The sequence below is a fragment of the Electrophorus electricus genome, chromosome 1 (assembly GCF_041902795.1).
Source record: "Electrophorus electricus isolate QZ-2024a chromosome 1, ASM4190279v1, whole genome shotgun sequence".
NCBI lineage: Eukaryota > Metazoa > Chordata > Actinopteri > Gymnotiformes > Gymnotidae > Electrophorus > Electrophorus electricus.
Window position 1 is genome coordinate 39889506 of NC_137497.1, and position 17532 is coordinate 39907037.

The following is a 17532-nucleotide window of genomic DNA, read 5'->3' on the forward strand; positions in this document are numbered from 1 at the left end:
ATCACCCCTAACTAGCCGGCTGGGCTACCGAGCTAGCAGACAGTGTAGCTAGCTAACCAACTCGGCCAGGTTAACCGTTAACTACGAATACCGACCAAGACAAGTATCCGTCTGGTTCATTAATGTTATACTGCGAAATACTGGTGCGAAAACATTCAAAGAGGATAGATAGATAGATAGATAGGAGCCTAGCTCATCAACTTACCTAAAAGCCAGCGGTACCTCGAATTTACCGCGCAGAGACTGACCCGGAATACAACTGTATGTCACTAGCGGAAGTGATTAGTAGTGCAGTTTTCTTGTTGTTAGTGCTGGAGCTGCTTCTGTTACTCAGAGAATATGTATTTTTTATTTTGAATCAGACAGAGAGAGACGTGTACAATGGGGAAAAAACACAAAAAATACAAACCCGAATGGAGAACAGTAGATGGGGGTAAGTTTGGATGTTAAGACTGAAAAAGCTAGTCAGCGAACTGGTTTGTGCCTTTTAGCTGGGTTGGCTAGGTGAAGCGTTTGGGTATGTTAGCTAGCTAGCTAGCTAAGATAGCTAACATCTAACACAGAGTTCCTTAACCTCAATGCAATGTAGCCGCTTTTAAAGCATGATTTTGGCAGGAGTGCATTAAGTGCACAAAAGCTGCATCGCAAATATCTATCCAACCTGCTGCCAACCTCGGCTGCACCACTCGTGGTAACATTAGCTAGGCAACTTGATTTAAATACCATGCAGTTTACCGTGCGCATGACACGGAGTACTGCCACAGAGTTGAAGAGATCCTTCTTGGTTGAAAATAAATTTAATTCGAAATTTAGGCTGTCTGAAGGTACCTAATTGTCTGTGTCTGCTTTGCTCGTGTTGTCATTGTGTCATTTTAAAGGTGTATAATTATTGGCAGCATGCCAAATATCATTGGATTCTTATCCTCCTTGTAAAATAAAGTTTTTTTCCCCAATATTATTGTTTTTCCAGCATAATGTGTAATGAGTATGTCTCCATATGAAATCCTGCTAGAATTATTATTTTTTTATTAGAATAAACAATGAACTTTTACAGCTTAGAAGGTTAGCTATTTATCTGTCAGCATTTGTCTAGTCTTTCTTTCCATGGAAGCCTCACTGTTAGGTGTGGTGATGTTTCTGCTGTTTTGCTTTGTTCAGACTATGAGGACAAGCCCCTGGATAAGCCTCTGAAACTCGTGCTGAAGGTCGGCGGCAGTGAGGTCACCGAGCTGTCCGGCTCGGGCCACGACTCCAGCTACTATGATGATCGCTCTGACCATGAGCGGGAGCGGCACAAAGAGAAGAAAAAGAAAAAGAAGAAAAAATCTGAAAAAGAGAAAGACAAGCACCTGGACGATGAAGAAAGAAGAAGAAGAAAGGTTAGTAAATTAAGAGGCAGCTCAGGGGTCTGAGGTGTATTTGATGAATTGTTAGTCCTTTAGAAGGATCTGAATTAGCTAGCGATAGAGCCTTCAGCGGTTCTGTAGAGCATTTATTTGAACATTGCTATGTTTTGAAAGAAACAGGCCACTGGTCAGTGCTGGTATGCCAGTTAAAAATGAAATGTAATTGTGTTAATGTGAAGTGGGGAAGTCATCACTGGTGTTGCCACCTTTTCCCAGGAAGAGAAGAAGAAAAAACGTGAGCGAGAACAGCTAGAGAATGCAGCCAACCCACCAGTGGAACCGTTCACTCTGTCCAAGCCTGTAGAGGTAAAGTCACTAACCAGCTCCTGGAATCTGTACTGAAGGAGGTTTATGACTCACACAGCACAAATTTCATCTAAAAAAAAAAAAAAAGGACAGATTAAGGCCATTTAAACATGGTCGTAATTCCTGTGACGGTATTTGGGGGGAAAATGCGGACTGCGGCCACCTGTGAGCGCTTTTCATGCGGTTGTCCTGCAGGTGGTGGTGGTAGAGGAGAGGAAGAGGAAGAGGGACAGGGAGAAGTTCGAGGTGGAGGCAGAGGCCGACGACTTCCACCCCAGTGGTAAAGTGGAGGTGGACACCCAGGCCGACCGGCCCGTTAGAGCCTGCCGCACTCAGCAGGGTAGACGTTCCTTTAGCAACACCTCTGGCAGCCTCTTTTCCATGGTCAGGCCAATCAGAATCAACCGACAAATTGTGTATTGTTAAAATGTTTCTAGGGAGAAAGGTGTATACACTAAAGATTTAAAGCATGACTTTAAGACTCAGAAAATCAGCATCAACGCCCAAAGCTGTGGGTTTTATTATAAACTCTGTTTGAGCGGACTGATGCTACCTCCACGGGTTTAATAGGGGAACCTGTTGGGGATCTTGGGTGCATGTAATTCTACTGAAGCCATGGTATTAGCATTAGTCTTAAGTCTGTCGAGCTTCACCTTGGTGAAAAATGAGCTGTGGAGATTTTTTTTTTCCTCATTCTTTCCTATTGCTTAAATGTTATCGGCTGTCACATTAATATTGCACCATGTCTGTCTTGCTCTTGACCAAGAAAATGAATGCACACCCCGGCAGCAGCTCCTCGAGCACTTTCTGCGCCTGCTTCAGAGGTGACAACAGTCCAATCACATGATCGGTTACAGCCAATCACCTCCTCCTATTTTTGGCTCTGATCTTATGCTCCTGTGCTTCGTCTGTCTTCTCAGGAAAGACCCTCATGGTTTCTTCGCCTTCCCTGTGACGGATGCCATTGCACCGGGCTACTCCATGATCATTAAGCACCCTATGGACTTCAGCACCATGAAGGAGAAGATCACGACAAATGAATACAAAACAGTAACAGAATTCAAGGTAGCCAAAAGCTTTCACATGTGAGGGATACAGCAGCATTATAAAAGTTTGTTGCTTTGTAAATATGGCAGAAATCTAAAAGGATATGTTTTTTACTAGGAGAATGCTTTCATTGCTAACATACTGTACTGTAGATGAACAGTTCCATAGGTCACTGAATCCTTGCTGCTCACATCTGTCTGATGTTTAGGCGGACTTCAAGCTGATGTGTGACAATGCCATGGTGTATAACCGACCTGAGACAGTCTACTACAAAGCTGCAAAGAAACTTCTGCACACTGGCTTCAAAATGATGAGCAAAGTAAAACCCCAACCATTCTCCTGCAGTTCTGATCAGAAACTTAAAATCTGTTAAAATAAGTATTTTGAAGACATCTGAGGCAGCCAAGAGGAAAAAATTAAGAAGTCTTTGCTATTTAATTATAAAAACATGTCTACACATTTCAGCCATTACGGCCTTCGCCAGGGCAAGACAAAAAGGTACAGTGGACAGTTCCTTTAAGATTTTAAGAAGTTGTGACATGATGCTACAAAGAAGCAGAAGTATCTGATTCAGAATGCAACAGCCATACTTTCTTTCTTTTCCATTTATTTTCCTCTTGAGTGCTTCAGATTTCCTCAGAATACTTATTTAAGAGTATCTGTATACTGAAGAGCACCAGAGAGATAGCTACCTTTTTATACTTGAGAACTGTTTTTGTCTAACTATAAATCTGTTGCTTGTCATCCATATCCTTTTTTTCCCAGTTTTACATACCATAATCCTAAATTACTTTCTTTCATGTTTTTGTTTATCATTTACTCTAAGGTTTACTGTTATTTGGGTTAGTATTTATGTTACACAACTTTCCTAAGCTTTCTGCGCACTTCAGTTTTTTCCAACTTGCATTGAATTCCATATCCACTCCCTTTATGGACTCCCTCTTAATCCATTCCAAGCCATCCGTTTTTGCGTTACTCCACTCCCGTCATCATGGTGGGCGAAGGCGTGGTGGTAGAGGAGTAAAGGCCCGGCTGTGTGGATCTGTTTCTGCTCTGTTCCTGCAGGAGCGGCTCTTAGCTCTGAAGCGCAGCATGTCTTTGATGCACGACATGGATTTCTCTCAGCAGGCCGCCATTCTGGGCGACGAGGACGTGGCCGGCGACGAGCCCCTGCCCGAGGTCGCCCCCGTCCACGTTGAGTCAGCCAAAAAGTCCAAAAGGCAGCCAGTGAAGGAGCCCATGATCAGGTGAAGAGCCCAGCCACTGGCCTTGCAGGAGTCTGTGGAGAGGGTTAGATATCGGCACACCGCTGGCACAGAGTGCTCTCCTTACTAAGCTATAAGGCACTTTTTTCAAAACACCCATTTAAATTCTCTTAATCACTCGTATACATGCATATTATCATACTTTGGATTTGGAGTAACACTTGTTGACCATTTGAGTATATGTTTTTGTTGGAATGCATTTTGAAAAGCAGCCAAAGAAATGACTGTTAGTGGAAGCCAGGAAGGTTATTTATTAACCTCAGAGTGAGGGACTGAATTGAGGTTGATTAAGTATGGTTATTTGCAGTCATATTTGATTACACATTTGCCGTTTACAGAAACTTATATTTCTGAAGGAACTTGACTGTCAAGCTGAGGCAGCCCTCTCAAAAGGAACTCATTTCGAGCAAATCACGCCTCTGTGGCTTGATAAGAGGTGTTATTTATAATTTAGCACAGAAAGCCTGATTTTAATGTGTGTAGACTACTAAATGTAATACTTCTACAAAGGATACTCTTATTACTAACATAGCTAACAATCAGTCAAAGCTTTTAGGGGCCATTTAGCATGCTATGATTTGCATAATGCCTATAGTCTCTTAAATACCTCAATGACGATGTTTATTTGGCTATTAAACTAAACTTGAGGCCAGCAGTCTCATTGAGTCCAGTATGGTGGTTTTACACAGTGACCTCTATGAACTGGAGGGAAATGCATGCAGCCTAACGGACAGCACAGCGGAGGAGCATGTCTTGGCCCTGGTGGAGCACGCAGCAGACGAGGCACGCGACCGTATCAACCGCTTCATGCCAAATTCAAAGGTACAGAGAGCCACACAATGGACTGATGCTCTCCAATTACAGACTGGACATTTAAGGTTAAAGATGGGATTTGTTGCATTTGTGCTAAGATGCATGTAAATAAATAAAAGCTGACGTATGCTTTTCTTAAATGGTCTTTTTAAATTCTGTTAAATCCTAGATGAGCAGAAACCATTGAAATCCAAACAGTTGCACTTAATTATCCAGTCCACCCAGAGAAACAGTCATATAATATCGCAAAATGAACAATCCAATAAGTGTATTCCTAACACTCATTTATATCCATGAAAAAAAACACACACCCTAACCTCAAATGTGTGTACAGAGATTGTCAGTGCTGTGAAGGACCTTAAGTATCTTTTGTGTTTGTTTTCCTCAGATAGGGTATCTTAAGAAGGAACCAGAGGGAGCGCTGATTTATACTGTAGTCAATCCGCAAGACCCAGAGACAGAAGGTACACAAAACCCCAGAATACAGCCATCTCCCTCCACACACCACAGCATGCATTACACTGCTCGACTCCCTGTTTTCTGAATATTTTTATCACTCTTACAGAGGAAGAGACCCATCCTGTAGATTTAAGCTCTCTGTCAAATAAACTCTTACCTGGCCTCACTCCATTGGGGTTTAAAGATGACCGGAGATACAAGGGTAAGTTGCACAAATCTTTTTTTGTTCCTACATGCTGTTCATGCCTTTTGACACTGTATTTAGTTCATTTATTTTGATTTGTCTTTTTCCCCTCCCCCTCACCTCAGTAACCTTCTTGAGTAGTGCCTACAACACTCAGACGCTCCAAAACAACTCTGTCTACCCAGACCTGCTTCCAGAAGAGATGGAGATGCTCTACTCTGCCTACGGAGATGACACGGGCGTGCAGTGTGCCCTCAGGTAATAGCCTACAACACACAATATTGGGGCTTTACTGTAGCCTTTCGGTGCCCATAACCTGGGGACTGCCTCAAAAAACCCTGCATTTTCCACTTGTGAGTAGTTGTTGTTGTGTTGCTTTACATAGCATGGCATTTGTTACAAGGGAAGATGGTTTTTGGGGTTGTGACCCTTGTGTGTATGCATGTGTATGTTTCAGTCTCCAAGAGTTTGTAAAGGACTGTGGTAGTTTTACCAAAAGGCTTGTGGACGATCTGTTGGATAAAATGACGGGTGGAGATCATTCCAAAGCCGTCTTCCAAATCCGACAGGTAATGTGTTTCTATTACCTATCCAGCTCAGTCTTTCCCTGACAAACTGGGCCGCGTTCATGGATCATTGTACCTGGTTCTTGCAGAAAAGGAACATGCCAGTGGATGAAGCCAAGTCCGCCTTGTGTGATATGCAGGTAATGCTGTTTGTCAGTATATAGAAGAGAAGATGCATTTTGTAGAGCTGTGTTTTAGGTTTGTTTTTGTGCACATATGTGTTTGCATCTCTGTAAAAGCATGTGGATCAAACTGATGAAGCAATGAAAAACAAACCACAATCTTACTGCCAGGTTTTATTTGTTTTTTTTTCCTGCAATACTGTAAGAGAATTCATGTGCTGGTATTGCTAACTGACTGTGCCTTGCTCTATGGATCCAGGCTGCAGATGGAGCAGTAATGGATAGTGGCTCAGTGCTGGACTTCATGAGCCTGAAGAGCTACCCAGACATATCTCTGGACATGCTCAACCCTTTGGGTAAATTTTCTCTTCCTTTTTCAAAAGGACCAAGAACTCCATAGGATGTATGCTCCACCTTCTTACCAGGAATTTCTGTGCTACGATGCAGTGCTTGTGAAACCCTTCTCTATAAAGTCTGGCAGAACTGTTATAGAACTGTTACATTTGGCTGACACAGTTTTGATTGGATCCCCTTGGCTTCTCTCTCCTGTTTGGTAGCAGGCAAACCAGTGAAGAAGGAGCCAGAACACGAGGAGAGCCATGCACACTTTGATGACACAGCCAAGCTATTGCAGGAGTTCCAGGAGGCAGCAGTGGAGAGGGTCTGCTCCCGGCCCTCCTCCAACCTCTCGTCTCTCTCCAACGCCTCCGACAGAGAGCAGCACCATTTAGGTAAAGAGCAGCTACCATTCTGGAGTTGCTGGAAAGGCTTCTAGTTCTGAAAGGAGAGCATCTACTGAGAGGTGAAAGAATCAAAAAACAAAAGCAAACCAAAAAAAAAAGCCTCTAGGCTTGCCAATGTTGTAGACCAATTGTGAAAATGGGATACAGAAATCTGCTAGAAATGTATTTAACGAGGGGGAAAAAAAGAATTCTTGTGATTTCAGCATTAAATTCATATTTCAGGGGCAGGAAAGCCAAGGCTATATAATTATGGTATGGCATTTTAATTGTTTTATAACCCCCAACCCTTTTTGTGAGCAGGGAGCCCATCTCACCTGGGCGTTGGAGACCAGTCGGAGATGGTTCACGACCCATATGAGTTCCTGCAGTCTCCAGAACCCGGTTCCACGGCCAATAGCTGATGTGTGCTGTGCTTCACACACACCAGACCAATAGCCTTAATGACCACATGTAAATGGACTGATTCAGTGCTGTATCATTGTGCTTGTGCCTATGAGCTTGTACAGACTAGTTGCATCACTTGTCAATTTTCACAATAAATGCTCCTCAAAGAGGGTTTTTTTTTTTGTTTGTTTTGGGGGGGGGGGGTGTATATATGGCAACATTTGGGAGTTTCTTTTAAGTTTGTTTTACATTTGATAATTACATTTTACAGGATGATGTTCACAGATCAAAGTCTTGCTGCACTGACTTTATAATGTACATATACAGCAAAATATAATGCTCAAGGCAATATCTTTTATAATTTGCAGACTATTAAGTGTTGGATTTTATTATATGATCCCTAATAACATGTCATACAGTCAGTCTGTCCAGAATGAAATGTCTAACTTTTGGTCAAGCTCCCTCACATGAGATTCCTTACTGCGTATTTTTAAACCACATGAATTTGGAATAAGGTAAAAACTTAAGTAAATGTGAATGTAGTTAATATAGAAAAATGCCTAATGTAATTTAAAGTGTCACTGACAGTATACCCCTCTTGTGAAAATTTGTATTTGCCTTTATTCCTTATAAGTAGGCAAAGCCTTATGTTATCCGTCTATAAAAGTGTGTTCCCTTCAGAGCTGCAGTATGCTTACATTTCCATAGCAGACGCTCTGTCCACGGTGGGGTGGGGATACCAATCCATAGTGTACTATCTGCAGTCTACAACTAAGTGTTTTTCGCCAAGAACTGTTTCTCAGTTGTTTGGTGGAGGAAGAGGCGGAATGACTGACATCATACTCTCCTAACATGATCCTATGTCGACCATCCCTTCCTGAAACAAACGTTTTAAAAACGTGTGTTTGAGGTACTCTAGGACCGCGGAGACGCTTCAGCGAAGTTCTCCAGGTCCAGATAACACTATCTGCAACGGGTATTGTTTGAAGCTTTAGCCAGAAAAGGATACGTATTAATTTAAATATACGCCTGGTGAAGAATCGTGTTACCCATGTAACCAATTAGGAGACTCGTTATGTTCACCTGCAAACAAATTAAACTGCTGGTTTTAGTCGTGTTAGCCTACCAAGAGAGCAACTTGCGAGACATCAGTTCATGGCACCGTACACACTGGAACCTTACCAATCTGATCACTACAGCTAGATCAGCGGCTGCAGTTTGAACTAAAGCGCATGTCTTTATATAGGAGTCTGCTGAAAACTAAATGCTAAGATGACAAATGTAAGTATGTTTATCATTTCTTAGCATCTTTGACTGCATAGCGGTTTTTTTGTTTATAAATATCACTAATATTTTAGCTAGCAAGCTAGATGTTTTCTGCCTTCTCGACGGCAGTAATATAACCATAAAACAAATATGAATAGTCGTAAGTGCTTTTATATGTAGGTTGTTTTTTTCTAAAATGAGAGCTAATGTGAAGTGCATGTGTTCGTATTCGAATAGACAACCAGCTAGCTTTAGCTAAGTCCTGTTAGCCGACGCGTTGTAAAGTGTTGCTAAGATACCGCGGTCCCCCCCCCCCCTCCCCCTCCCCCTCCCCCTCCCGCAAGGCTATGTAAAGGTAAGCTTAGCACTGGAGCGAAACTTGCATGACTTGAGACTTGCGATTATATTTGCTCATTTTCTACAGGAGTGCCACAGAATGCTCCTTCGGTCAGGAAAATGTTTTTATGTAAGCAAGTTGCTTAATTTTTCTTTGTACCTCAGTCCTACGCATCAGCTGCTTAGATTTCAGGGAAACGGGACCGGAATTCATTGTAGAACGGTCGCGTTCATGAAGTGGGATCGTTAGCACACTGTCAGAAAGGACAAAAACACCTTTTTTTAAGGTTTAAACACTCGTCACCTCTAAAATGAAGCCTGGATGTGGGTACATGTATCCCTATTTTGTATATCTCCGAGCCGTAAACAGTCTCTCATAACGTCACCACTTTTTCTAGCCAACTGAACTGATAAGACATCATTTGTTTTCATTAAACAGTGCATGACCATTTGGACTGAAATGTGTGCTGTGTAAACAACCAGCACTCTGTTGCACATTGATATGAGTCCTCAGTACAGATACTACTTCCCTATTTAGCTAATTTCCCTGGCAAATGACATTCTAGCTCCATTCTGGTGTGTAGAAATGAAGACCATTCTTGTAATAGTAAGGACATCATCTACTAGAAAGCATAGGCCATAACTCAGTTTCTTCTGTCCATTAGCTCTCTCAACCACCCACCTCAACACCACACATTTCTGTGATGTCACTGCAGAAAGCATGCCTGACTGGTCCAGTTTTGCACTTGTTAATCCTCATGTGAGCCTCACCAAACATATAGGACTGGTTTCCCAGAGAGAGGTTAAGGCTTAATCTAGTTGTAAAAGGTTTTTCGGTGGTGATTCTCCTATGGCATCTGCTTAGTTCATACACACCAGCCCTGGAGGAACACCGCCCAGTTTCTCAGCCTTCATTTTCTTGTGCCAAACTGTATTGCTGTGCCATAATCTAACAAACCTTGTTTAACTTGACGGCTATCTCTGAAGTGTTCCATAGGCTAAATTAGCTGTATTTCCCTAAGGAAATACACCATGTCTGGGTTTGGGTTTGGGAGTTTCTGCTTTAATGGACAGGTCAAATTTCCCTCTTTGTTCTAGATGAGTTGCTTCGAGCGTCGTCTGAGACGCACAGCGCCAGCACACGGGGGCAGCCAGAATGAACTTGTCGTAGCACCCACCCACTCCAGGGTGAACGGCTGGTCCTGCCCGCTCCATGTGCTCCAGCCTCTGGCATGGCTCGTGTATGCCTTCATGGCCATCGTGGGTTTTGGGGTCTACATCCCTCTCCTGCCTCCACCATGGAACTACCTGTCATACGGGGTATCCCGCACAAATGCTCTCTGTAATTCTGTAATGTTGGTCTGAGCAATTGACTGTGGTTCAAGAGGTCCTGGGAGAATGTCTGTCTTAACAGGCTGGTGACGGCCAAAGCTGTCATCCACAAAGGGGCTGTAAACATCAGCATGACTGAGCGTAGAGCTGCAACTGGAATTCAGCTACTGTTCCTGTTCTCACCTCTTGCCATATAGGAGGACTGGGTGATATCAGCCCAACTTGTTTGCAGTGTTTAATTAGGAAACACAAAGTGTTAGTTTGGTCACATTGAACCTCAGTCCTCAAACAGTGAAACTTCTTTCTGTGAGGCAGAAGCACTGTGACACTGCTCTGTTGATTCTCTGTCCAGTGACTACGTGCTTCTTGAATTGACCCACAGCCCTGTCTGACACTGCTAGTGTCATACAAAACATGCTTTCTTTTTTCAGATTGTATGGCTCGCTTTTACTTGGTCAGTTAAAGATTTGTGCTGCATTGTGTCTGCAAATGGTATGAAGTCATGTACGCACTGTTGTGCCTAGGTGACTGGCACAGCATGTGTCTTGCATTTGCTGACTCATGTGGCAGCGGTGACTATAGACCCGGCTGACTACAGTGTCCGTGTGAGGAAGGACTACTTAAGCCCCATGCCTGTCTTTGACAAGAAGAAGCATCCACACGTCATACACAATCAGCACTGCTACTTGTGTGAGGTGGATGTGTATGTACAGTATTAGCCCAGTCGTTCTTATTTTCTCATTTTCATCTTCCTTTTATTAAACAAGTCTTAACACCAGGTGGCGATTATACAAGAGGTTGCTATATGAAGAATAATAATAATAATAATAATAATAATACTTTTTTTGGGGGGGGGGAGAAACGCATCTCAGTAGCACATTTTTCTTCACAGCTGACACACTTAAGTTTTCCATCTCTACTTTTAATGCTATAGCTGCCTTCCTCTTTGGGTACTCATCTGATCTCTATCACAATTAGTTCTGCACTCCAGTTCTGTTTCCAGATTAACTGTTTCTACAATAACAAAAAGCCCAAAATCTTGTTTGCAGAAAGTCATTAACTGGTGCTTCTCTCTGTAGGGGACCTAAGGTTAAACACTGCAGTAGCTGCAATAAGTGCATTGCAGACTTTGACCACCACTGCAAATGGCTCAACAACTGTGTAGGAGGAAGGAACTATTGGTAAGGAGAAGTTTAAGAAGATAATGGAGAAACGGGGCCAAATTCATAAAACTTACTGCAAGACTTAATGTGATTTAACATGAGGTTGACAGCAAATAGCACTGCATTAAAATGTTTCATTTGTGATGCATGGTGCTGCTCAGTGATCTATAATAAAGAAGAGAGGTTTTGCAGCTGCATTTTGTTCTCATTTGCATATGACTTTCGTGGTTCATAATAGGAGTCCACTGGGCAAAACATGCTACTTGTATATAGACAACTTTTATGTCCCTGTAAGAACCTGATCTGGACTGGATAATTTTTTACCAACAATGTTCACATATGCAAGTCCTCAACAAAATTCGAAGTAATACTCAAGTCATCAGCTCCGTGCAACCCTGACGTTTCCATATTGGTGAAAGTTACAATTGTTACATTTTTATGTATTAGGCAGTTTCAGCAGATCTCATGACTGGCATTTTTGCTTGGTGTGGGTCTTTTCATATATGTAGATTAATTTACATGTCAATTTTGATTGGTTTTCACCTATGGCACAGGTGAATTTAGTGCCATGGTAAGTTGACATCAGTGCTCTAATTACTGCTATGGTAACTTTATGAATAAAATAGTGTCTCACATTTGTGTGATGTAGCACAATTATCAAGTTCTATGAATCTGGCCCACAGTCCCTTGAATGTGCAGTGTGATCATATTTCATTTATGTATGGCTTGCAGGGTCTAAAATACATTTCATGATTCCTGCAATTTCTGTGTTTTCATTTACCAGGCCCTTTTTTGTGACTGTCCTTTCTGCGGTTGTGGGGGTCTTCCTCCTTTTTCTGGTCATTTTGTACATCTTCATTGAACACTTTGTGAACCCTGCTAATCTGCGCACAGCAGGAGCTTTTCAGGGTGAGAGTATTCCATGTCCCTTACACTGTCCATCCACTGTTATGGAAAAACCTTAAGTGGTACAACAGCACTTTAACCATGTTTTCACCATAAGACCATAATTTCTTCATGTTAATTCAAACAGCATGTATTTCTGCCATGCCACGTTTTGCAAGAAACAATGTTTACTAGGAATTGGAAAAATGGCATTTACATACATCATTTTCAGTGTTAATTGTGGGCTATTGCTATTATTATTTTTGTTAGAAAAGTCAAGCATTAATTTTGCTGTTGATTTGATACTTCTTAAAGAAAACTACTTTCACAAGCCAGAAATGGCTTGCTGCTATTCACTGCAGCAGGGTTGGTTAGGATGAGGGCTTGGGCTTAGAGATTCTTTTCTGACAGGGCTCCTGCACCCACAGGGAGAAAATCACAGAACCTTATTTAGCAGAGGTCATTTGCGAACCAGGGTGATTTGTTTTGTTAAAAATAAAGAAGAAAAATTCATTCACTTTGACCATTTGTTAATTGTTGGTGGTGTTTTTCTCAGGTTTGTGTATTAGACTTTACCCCAAAAATGCTAATGTTGCTCTTAATTAAGCAATGGTACAAATGGGTCCGATGTCTTAAAAGGGATGCTTGACACTGCTGTAGCTAAAGCCCTGTTTACACTTGGCATTAACACGCCTCCTGGGTGATCGGCTCATAAGTGGCCAGCACTAAGTTTGTGAGCACTAAGTGTGAAAAGGGTATAATGCATCTCGGAGACGCATTGTAGTCAGATCACTCAAACCACTTTCGAGGGTGATCTGGGATGCATCAGGCCACATTACATCTGTAGTGCAAACTGTAATGTATCCTGACGCGTCCTCAGCAGCAACGAAGTACCACCCATATCAACCATGCCTTTCTCCTTTAGCAGTAAAACACAAAATAGTTGTCAAACGTTTTGAATTCAGAATTCAAAATCGGGTATAAATGGATATGCATTTTGGCAGCCATTTATGATTAGATCACCCAAGACACATTTTAAGGCCAGGTATGAACAGGGCTTAAGAGTGTTTTTCACCAAGCTAACTGTATTTTCAGCTGTCCCTTTTTATGTGCTTGCACATTCTTCAATTTCCCTGCACAGGTTTGAAAGGGAACGGGACATGGCTAGCCTTCCTGCCACTGGCGCCAGTGGAGACCAGTTCGACCAGTCTCCTCGTATTGGCCTTCATCACCATTATAGTTGCCCTTGTCTCTCTCTTACTGCTCTGCCACTTGCTGGTCTTCCACATATATCTCTGTGAGTTTACACATCCACGTATGTTTTCACAAATATGTTTGTGTTGTACTGCCTCACCGAATCGTTAAGCCACAGAAAGACATGCAGTTAAAAGAGCTGGGATCACTCGATCACACTGGAGGTTGACCTATATAGTCATAGCCAGGTCTTAAACCACTGTCTTGCCTCACCCATTATAATTGGGCTACCAGTTATACCAAATATGGCATTGGAATTTTTCCAGCAAGGATATTAGTTGTCTAAACATCTTGGGAGTAGGCTTTATCACTAGTGGTCAGCTGATTAAATGCCATTTTGAGATAATTGGCATCTGCTGATTTAAGAAAATAAATACATTTCTTATTTTTCCAAGCATTGTCCAAAATGGGTTTTTTTTTTTTTTTTTATTTGTTTATTTTTTAATACCTATGGACATTTAGATTATACATATTTTTATTTAAAATTAGACAATAAGCAAACACACAATGCAGGTGTTAAATGTTTTTTATGGTCTGCAATTTTGTGTCTGATTTTTTAAAATTAATATTAAATTGTTGAATTTTATAAGTTGCAAAACAAAAAAACAAACAAAAATAAAAAAACACCAACAACATGATATCTGAATTATATATCATCTCTCTAAATATCGGCATTGTCCTTGGCCATTGGCCATATTGTATTTGTCCAATACCATCATATTGGTATATTGACCATATTGTACTTTGAATAGACAACATTGAAATATAGCTGTACTATGAGGATTGACAACATTCGTGTAAGGTTTACAAGTGATGTACAAAGATTTTACATCAGTCATTACATAAAATCTAAATTCCTCTGTTTCCCTCAACAGTATCTAAAGGAATGAGCACATACGAGTATATTGTGAAGCAGCGTCAGCTACAGAGTGCCAGGGAGCAGAAAGCAGGAGGCACTCAGCTGTCTCCATCTCCTGCTGTAGCCAAGGTAACTTCCTCCAGCTGTACCTGAGACCTCAAAAGACCCTGTTCCACTGTGCCCTTGAATCTTAGGCTCTGGGACCGCTACCTCAGTGAAGGTACTTTGTGACAATCTGGAAAAAATAAACAGTTGAATTAAAGTCTTCCTACTACTCTACTACTCAGTAACCAGGATTTGGTGTGACTCTCTGTGATGCTATAGGTTACTCTTTAAAAGATTCAGTACAGGGCCCTTGTTCCTTCATTAAAGTCATAATACTGGCCTTTATTCATCTGCTCTCAGGGCCTTGGTCATTTGGACATGCCTATAGACTGTGATGCTCCTCTATCAAGCAGACCAAGGTATGTTTTTAAGAATATTTGGTAAAATGCAGAGTTTTTTTCTTTTTCATTTTGTGTTTAGCTAATTGTGTTTGGGAGGGATTCATTAAGATTTCAATGTATACTTAATTTAAGCTCTTCTTAATGACTTTTTAAACCCTCTCCATAGTGTCTTCAAATACCAAGACAGAGGAGAGATTTCCAGTCATCTGTCAGGACCCATCTGTTCAGAGGTCACTCAGCATTAAGTACTCTCCATTTATCCTTCACTTTAACCGGTAATAGTACAGAAGCAAAGTTTCTTTTTATTGTAGATGGATCATTTTCCTCATGCAAGTGATGGAGAGAATTATCTTAACTATGGTTCAAAAGCATTGCAAATGGTGCCAGGTAGGATTTAGTGTAAAAACTACTACACCACATGTATAGCTTGGGTATACACAATGGTGGAAGGTAATGAATTATATTGGGAAGTAACCAGTTACAGGAATTGCTGTAATTGCTTGGCCACACTGCAGGACTTATTCTGCTTTTTGGTTAATTATACTTTAGCTTGTGTGGTTAAATTTGTCATCGAAATGTGACAAATGTATAATGCTAATTTTTGGAATTTGTCTTTTCTTTTTTTTTTCCTTTACTGTTGCCCAACTAACATCTTTAGATAAGTACTATACATTCCACTCCAGTAACAATCTTGTCTATGTGAGTGAGGTTTTTCAGTGTTCCTTGCACTGCTGACCCCGCTGACCCCTCTCCAACGCTTATCCTCTGCTGCCCTGTGTGCTGGTGTGCAGGTGAGGCGGTGGCTGTTCCTCCGGTGGGCTGGAGCCCGAGTCTGAGCCAGGTGCAGAGCCTGCAGGACTGCCAGCAGGGCACCGCTGCCAGGCATCGCCAGGCTGAGGGAGTCCCTGTCGTCCAGGGCCCTTTGAGCACCTCCGACATGGACACCACCACTGCCCGACAGCAGCTCATCCACTGAGACGAGCGCGCATGCAGCATCCAAGAGCCGAAGAGGGTGCAGCCCCGCCAGCAGACTGCTCTTACCCACGGATTGAACGGATCCAGCTCCCCGAGTTCTTTGTGAGCACTGAAATCTCGCATCCATTAGATGAAGAATGAAAGACTGAACTCTGCAGTAGAGTCAGTCTTCAGAAGGGTTGGAGTCCTCGGGTCTTAATAATAATAAATGGTGCCATAGCTCACTAGGCCTTAATTCTAGTATTCATAGCTTGAATAACAACTTCTTTTGTTTTGTTTTTTTTGCTCAATCCTTCATCAAGGCCTTGGTCATTAGCTGAGGGAAGAGAAACACTAAATCGTATGCAGTACACAAATTGATAACAGCTGACTTGACTCAGAGCGACGTCTCTTGGAGAGTTAAGAGTTAGATCATGGGTTAAGACTAATGCTCATCATGCCGCTATATGTGCAGTATACTTTATGCAAAATGAGGTTTTTGTCCTTGTAGAAGTTGAACCACCTCGCGAATGAAGTTTGCAAGGTCCATGTGGCCTTGGTTTTTTTAAATAAGGCTTCTTGTATATGAGCGCCAACATTAATGGTCGGTCTCTACATCTTATGTTTGTAACTATAAACGCACTGAGGTTTCAATGATTAACTGTGTGGCTGTTCAAGATCAGTAATTTGTAGGCTGTGCCAATTTCTCATTTGGAAAGGAGTCACTTGGCCAGCTGAAAAGCAAACTTGCTGATCTTGTTGAACCACAGAACGAGACCTGGTTTCCCTTTATAACTGTCAAACTATATCAACACTCAAAGTTGTCAACACTTTCAAACTTCACTGCAGTCAAATGACAGAAACCTGTACCGAAATGAGTCCCTTGGCTAGCTTCATAAACAATCTTACTGAGCTTGTTTACCACAGAACAAAACCTGGATTCGCTTTACAATTCAGCGCCTCACTCCCTTTATAACTCGTGTTCTGTGATGTAGACAGCTAGGATCAAAGTAAAGGGAACTTATAGAAATGACAAGACACAACTGTCTAAAATAACTGAATGGAAATAATGTTATAACGTGAAATGTCAATCGTGTGCTCCGTTGAAGTTTATACTGAAGCTACCCTCTAGAGGGCAGTCATGTCGTCACCATATTTGATCTCAAAGCACGATGATTATAGCTCAGGACCACATAATGGCATTTAATACCAGAGCCCAAACCTTGATACATTGATACATTTGGTCACAATAGAAAAGGAAAGGGGCATTTCCTTCTCCATTGTGACAAAGTTCACGTTTTGGGCTCTGGTATTAAATGCCGTTATCTGACATTAACATCAAAGTTCTCTGTGGACCCATTTTTCCTCTCCTTTCGCGCTCTCTTCGTTGTGCTCGCCCACATTGCCGCTCTTTTAAGCACAAAATGACCGGCAGTGCCGATGTTGTGGTGGGTGAGGTGCTTATATAGGCTATGTATCCACCAGCAGTCGTCTGCACACGGGACTTCTGAACTCTCCCCCACGTCCTGGAAATGTTTGTTCCAGATTACTAGCACACATGTATTCATGAATTGATGTTTGCATATTTTGATTTTATTTTTTAAAAAGAACTGATCATTACATTTGTTTTAATAACATTATGGCAAATTACTTGTACCTTTATTTGATAATGAATACCAAATAAAGTATATTTTAAAAACCCATGCTCTCAGACTGCAATGTCTCTCTCTCTCGTTCTCTGT

The 17532-nt window shown here is 41.8% G+C and overlaps 3 protein-coding genes across 16 annotated transcripts in view; 2 read left to right on the forward strand and 1 right to left on the reverse strand.

Moving 5' to 3' along the window:
- trip13 (thyroid hormone receptor interactor 13) overlaps nucleotides 1–246 on the reverse strand; it is an 11015-nt gene extending 10769 nt beyond the window's left edge. For both annotated transcript variants that reach the window (XM_081719514.1, XM_027014316.2), the window contains exon 1: nucleotides 206–246. The gene's annotated coding sequence lies outside the window, so the exon portion shown is untranslated. The remainder of the gene's footprint in view (nucleotides 1–205) is intronic.
- A 40-nt stretch (nucleotides 247–286) lies between these two features.
- On the forward strand, nucleotides 287–7466 carry brd9 (bromodomain containing 9). 10 transcript variants are annotated; one of them, XM_081719545.1, is made up of 18 exons: nucleotides 287–433; nucleotides 1159–1379; nucleotides 1623–1712; nucleotides 1908–2052; nucleotides 2479–2536; nucleotides 2633–2777; nucleotides 2968–3078; nucleotides 3225–3257; nucleotides 3825–4006; nucleotides 4714–4846; nucleotides 5226–5301; nucleotides 5403–5498; nucleotides 5606–5738; nucleotides 5938–6049; nucleotides 6136–6186; nucleotides 6428–6524; nucleotides 6726–6970; nucleotides 7212–7466. In XM_081719545.1, exons 1-17 carry the CDS (start codon nucleotides 382–384, stop codon nucleotides 6941–6943), a joined length of 1953 nt encoding a protein of 650 aa, XP_081575671.1. In that variant the 5' UTR covers nucleotides 287–381; the 3' UTR covers nucleotides 6944–6970; nucleotides 7212–7466. The 10 variants fall into 10 exon arrangements, with proteins under 10 accessions (XP_081575671.1, XP_081575657.1, XP_081575660.1 ...); XM_081719531.1 differs by having other exon boundaries at nucleotides 6726–6899; XM_081719534.1 differs by having other exon boundaries at nucleotides 6729–6899.
- Nucleotides 7467–8037: 571 nt separating this feature from the next.
- zdhhc11 (zDHHC palmitoyltransferase 11) lies at nucleotides 8038–17491 on the forward strand. Of its 4 annotated transcripts, XM_081719602.1 has the most exons (13): nucleotides 8038–8576; nucleotides 8986–9027; nucleotides 9996–10217; nucleotides 10754–10932; nucleotides 11309–11410; nucleotides 12177–12301; nucleotides 13419–13574; nucleotides 14407–14519; nucleotides 14796–14854; nucleotides 15003–15066; nucleotides 15148–15223; nucleotides 15495–15535; nucleotides 15628–17491. In XM_081719602.1, the coding sequence occupies exons 1-13, from the start codon at nucleotides 8568–8570 to the stop codon at nucleotides 15670–15672; spliced, it is 1233 nt and encodes a 410-aa protein (XP_081575728.1). In that variant the 5' UTR covers nucleotides 8038–8567; the 3' UTR covers nucleotides 15673–17491. The 4 variants fall into 4 exon arrangements, with proteins under 4 accessions (XP_081575728.1, XP_081575737.1, XP_081575717.1 ...); XM_081719591.1 differs by lacking the exon at nucleotides 15495–15535 and having other exon boundaries at nucleotides 8041–8576; XM_081719611.1 differs by lacking the exons at nucleotides 15148–15223; nucleotides 15495–15535 and having other exon boundaries at nucleotides 8039–8576.
- The last annotated feature ends 41 nt before the right edge of the window (nucleotides 17492–17532 follow it).

Coding starts and splice junctions, on each gene's coding strand:
- brd9 (XM_081719531.1), top strand. CDS start 382: ATGGGGAAAAAACACAAAAAATACAAACCCGAATGGAGAACAGTAGAT. Junction 3,258..3,824: donor CGCCAGGGCAAGACAAAAAG/GTACAGTGGACA, acceptor CTGTTCCTGCAG/GAGCGGCTCTTAGCTCTGAA. Junction 6,900..7,211: donor CAGAGAGCAGCACCATTTAG/GTAAAGAGCAGC, acceptor TTTTGTGAGCAG/GGAGCCCATCTCACCTGGGC.
- zdhhc11 (XM_081719591.1), top strand. Junction 9,028..9,995: donor GGTCAGGAAAATGTTTTTAT/GTAAGCAAGTTG, acceptor TCTTTGTTCTAG/ATGAGTTGCTTCGAGCGTCG. Junction 15,067..15,147: donor CAGGACCCATCTGTTCAGAG/GTCACTCAGCAT, acceptor TTTTTATTGTAG/ATGGATCATTTTCCTCATGC.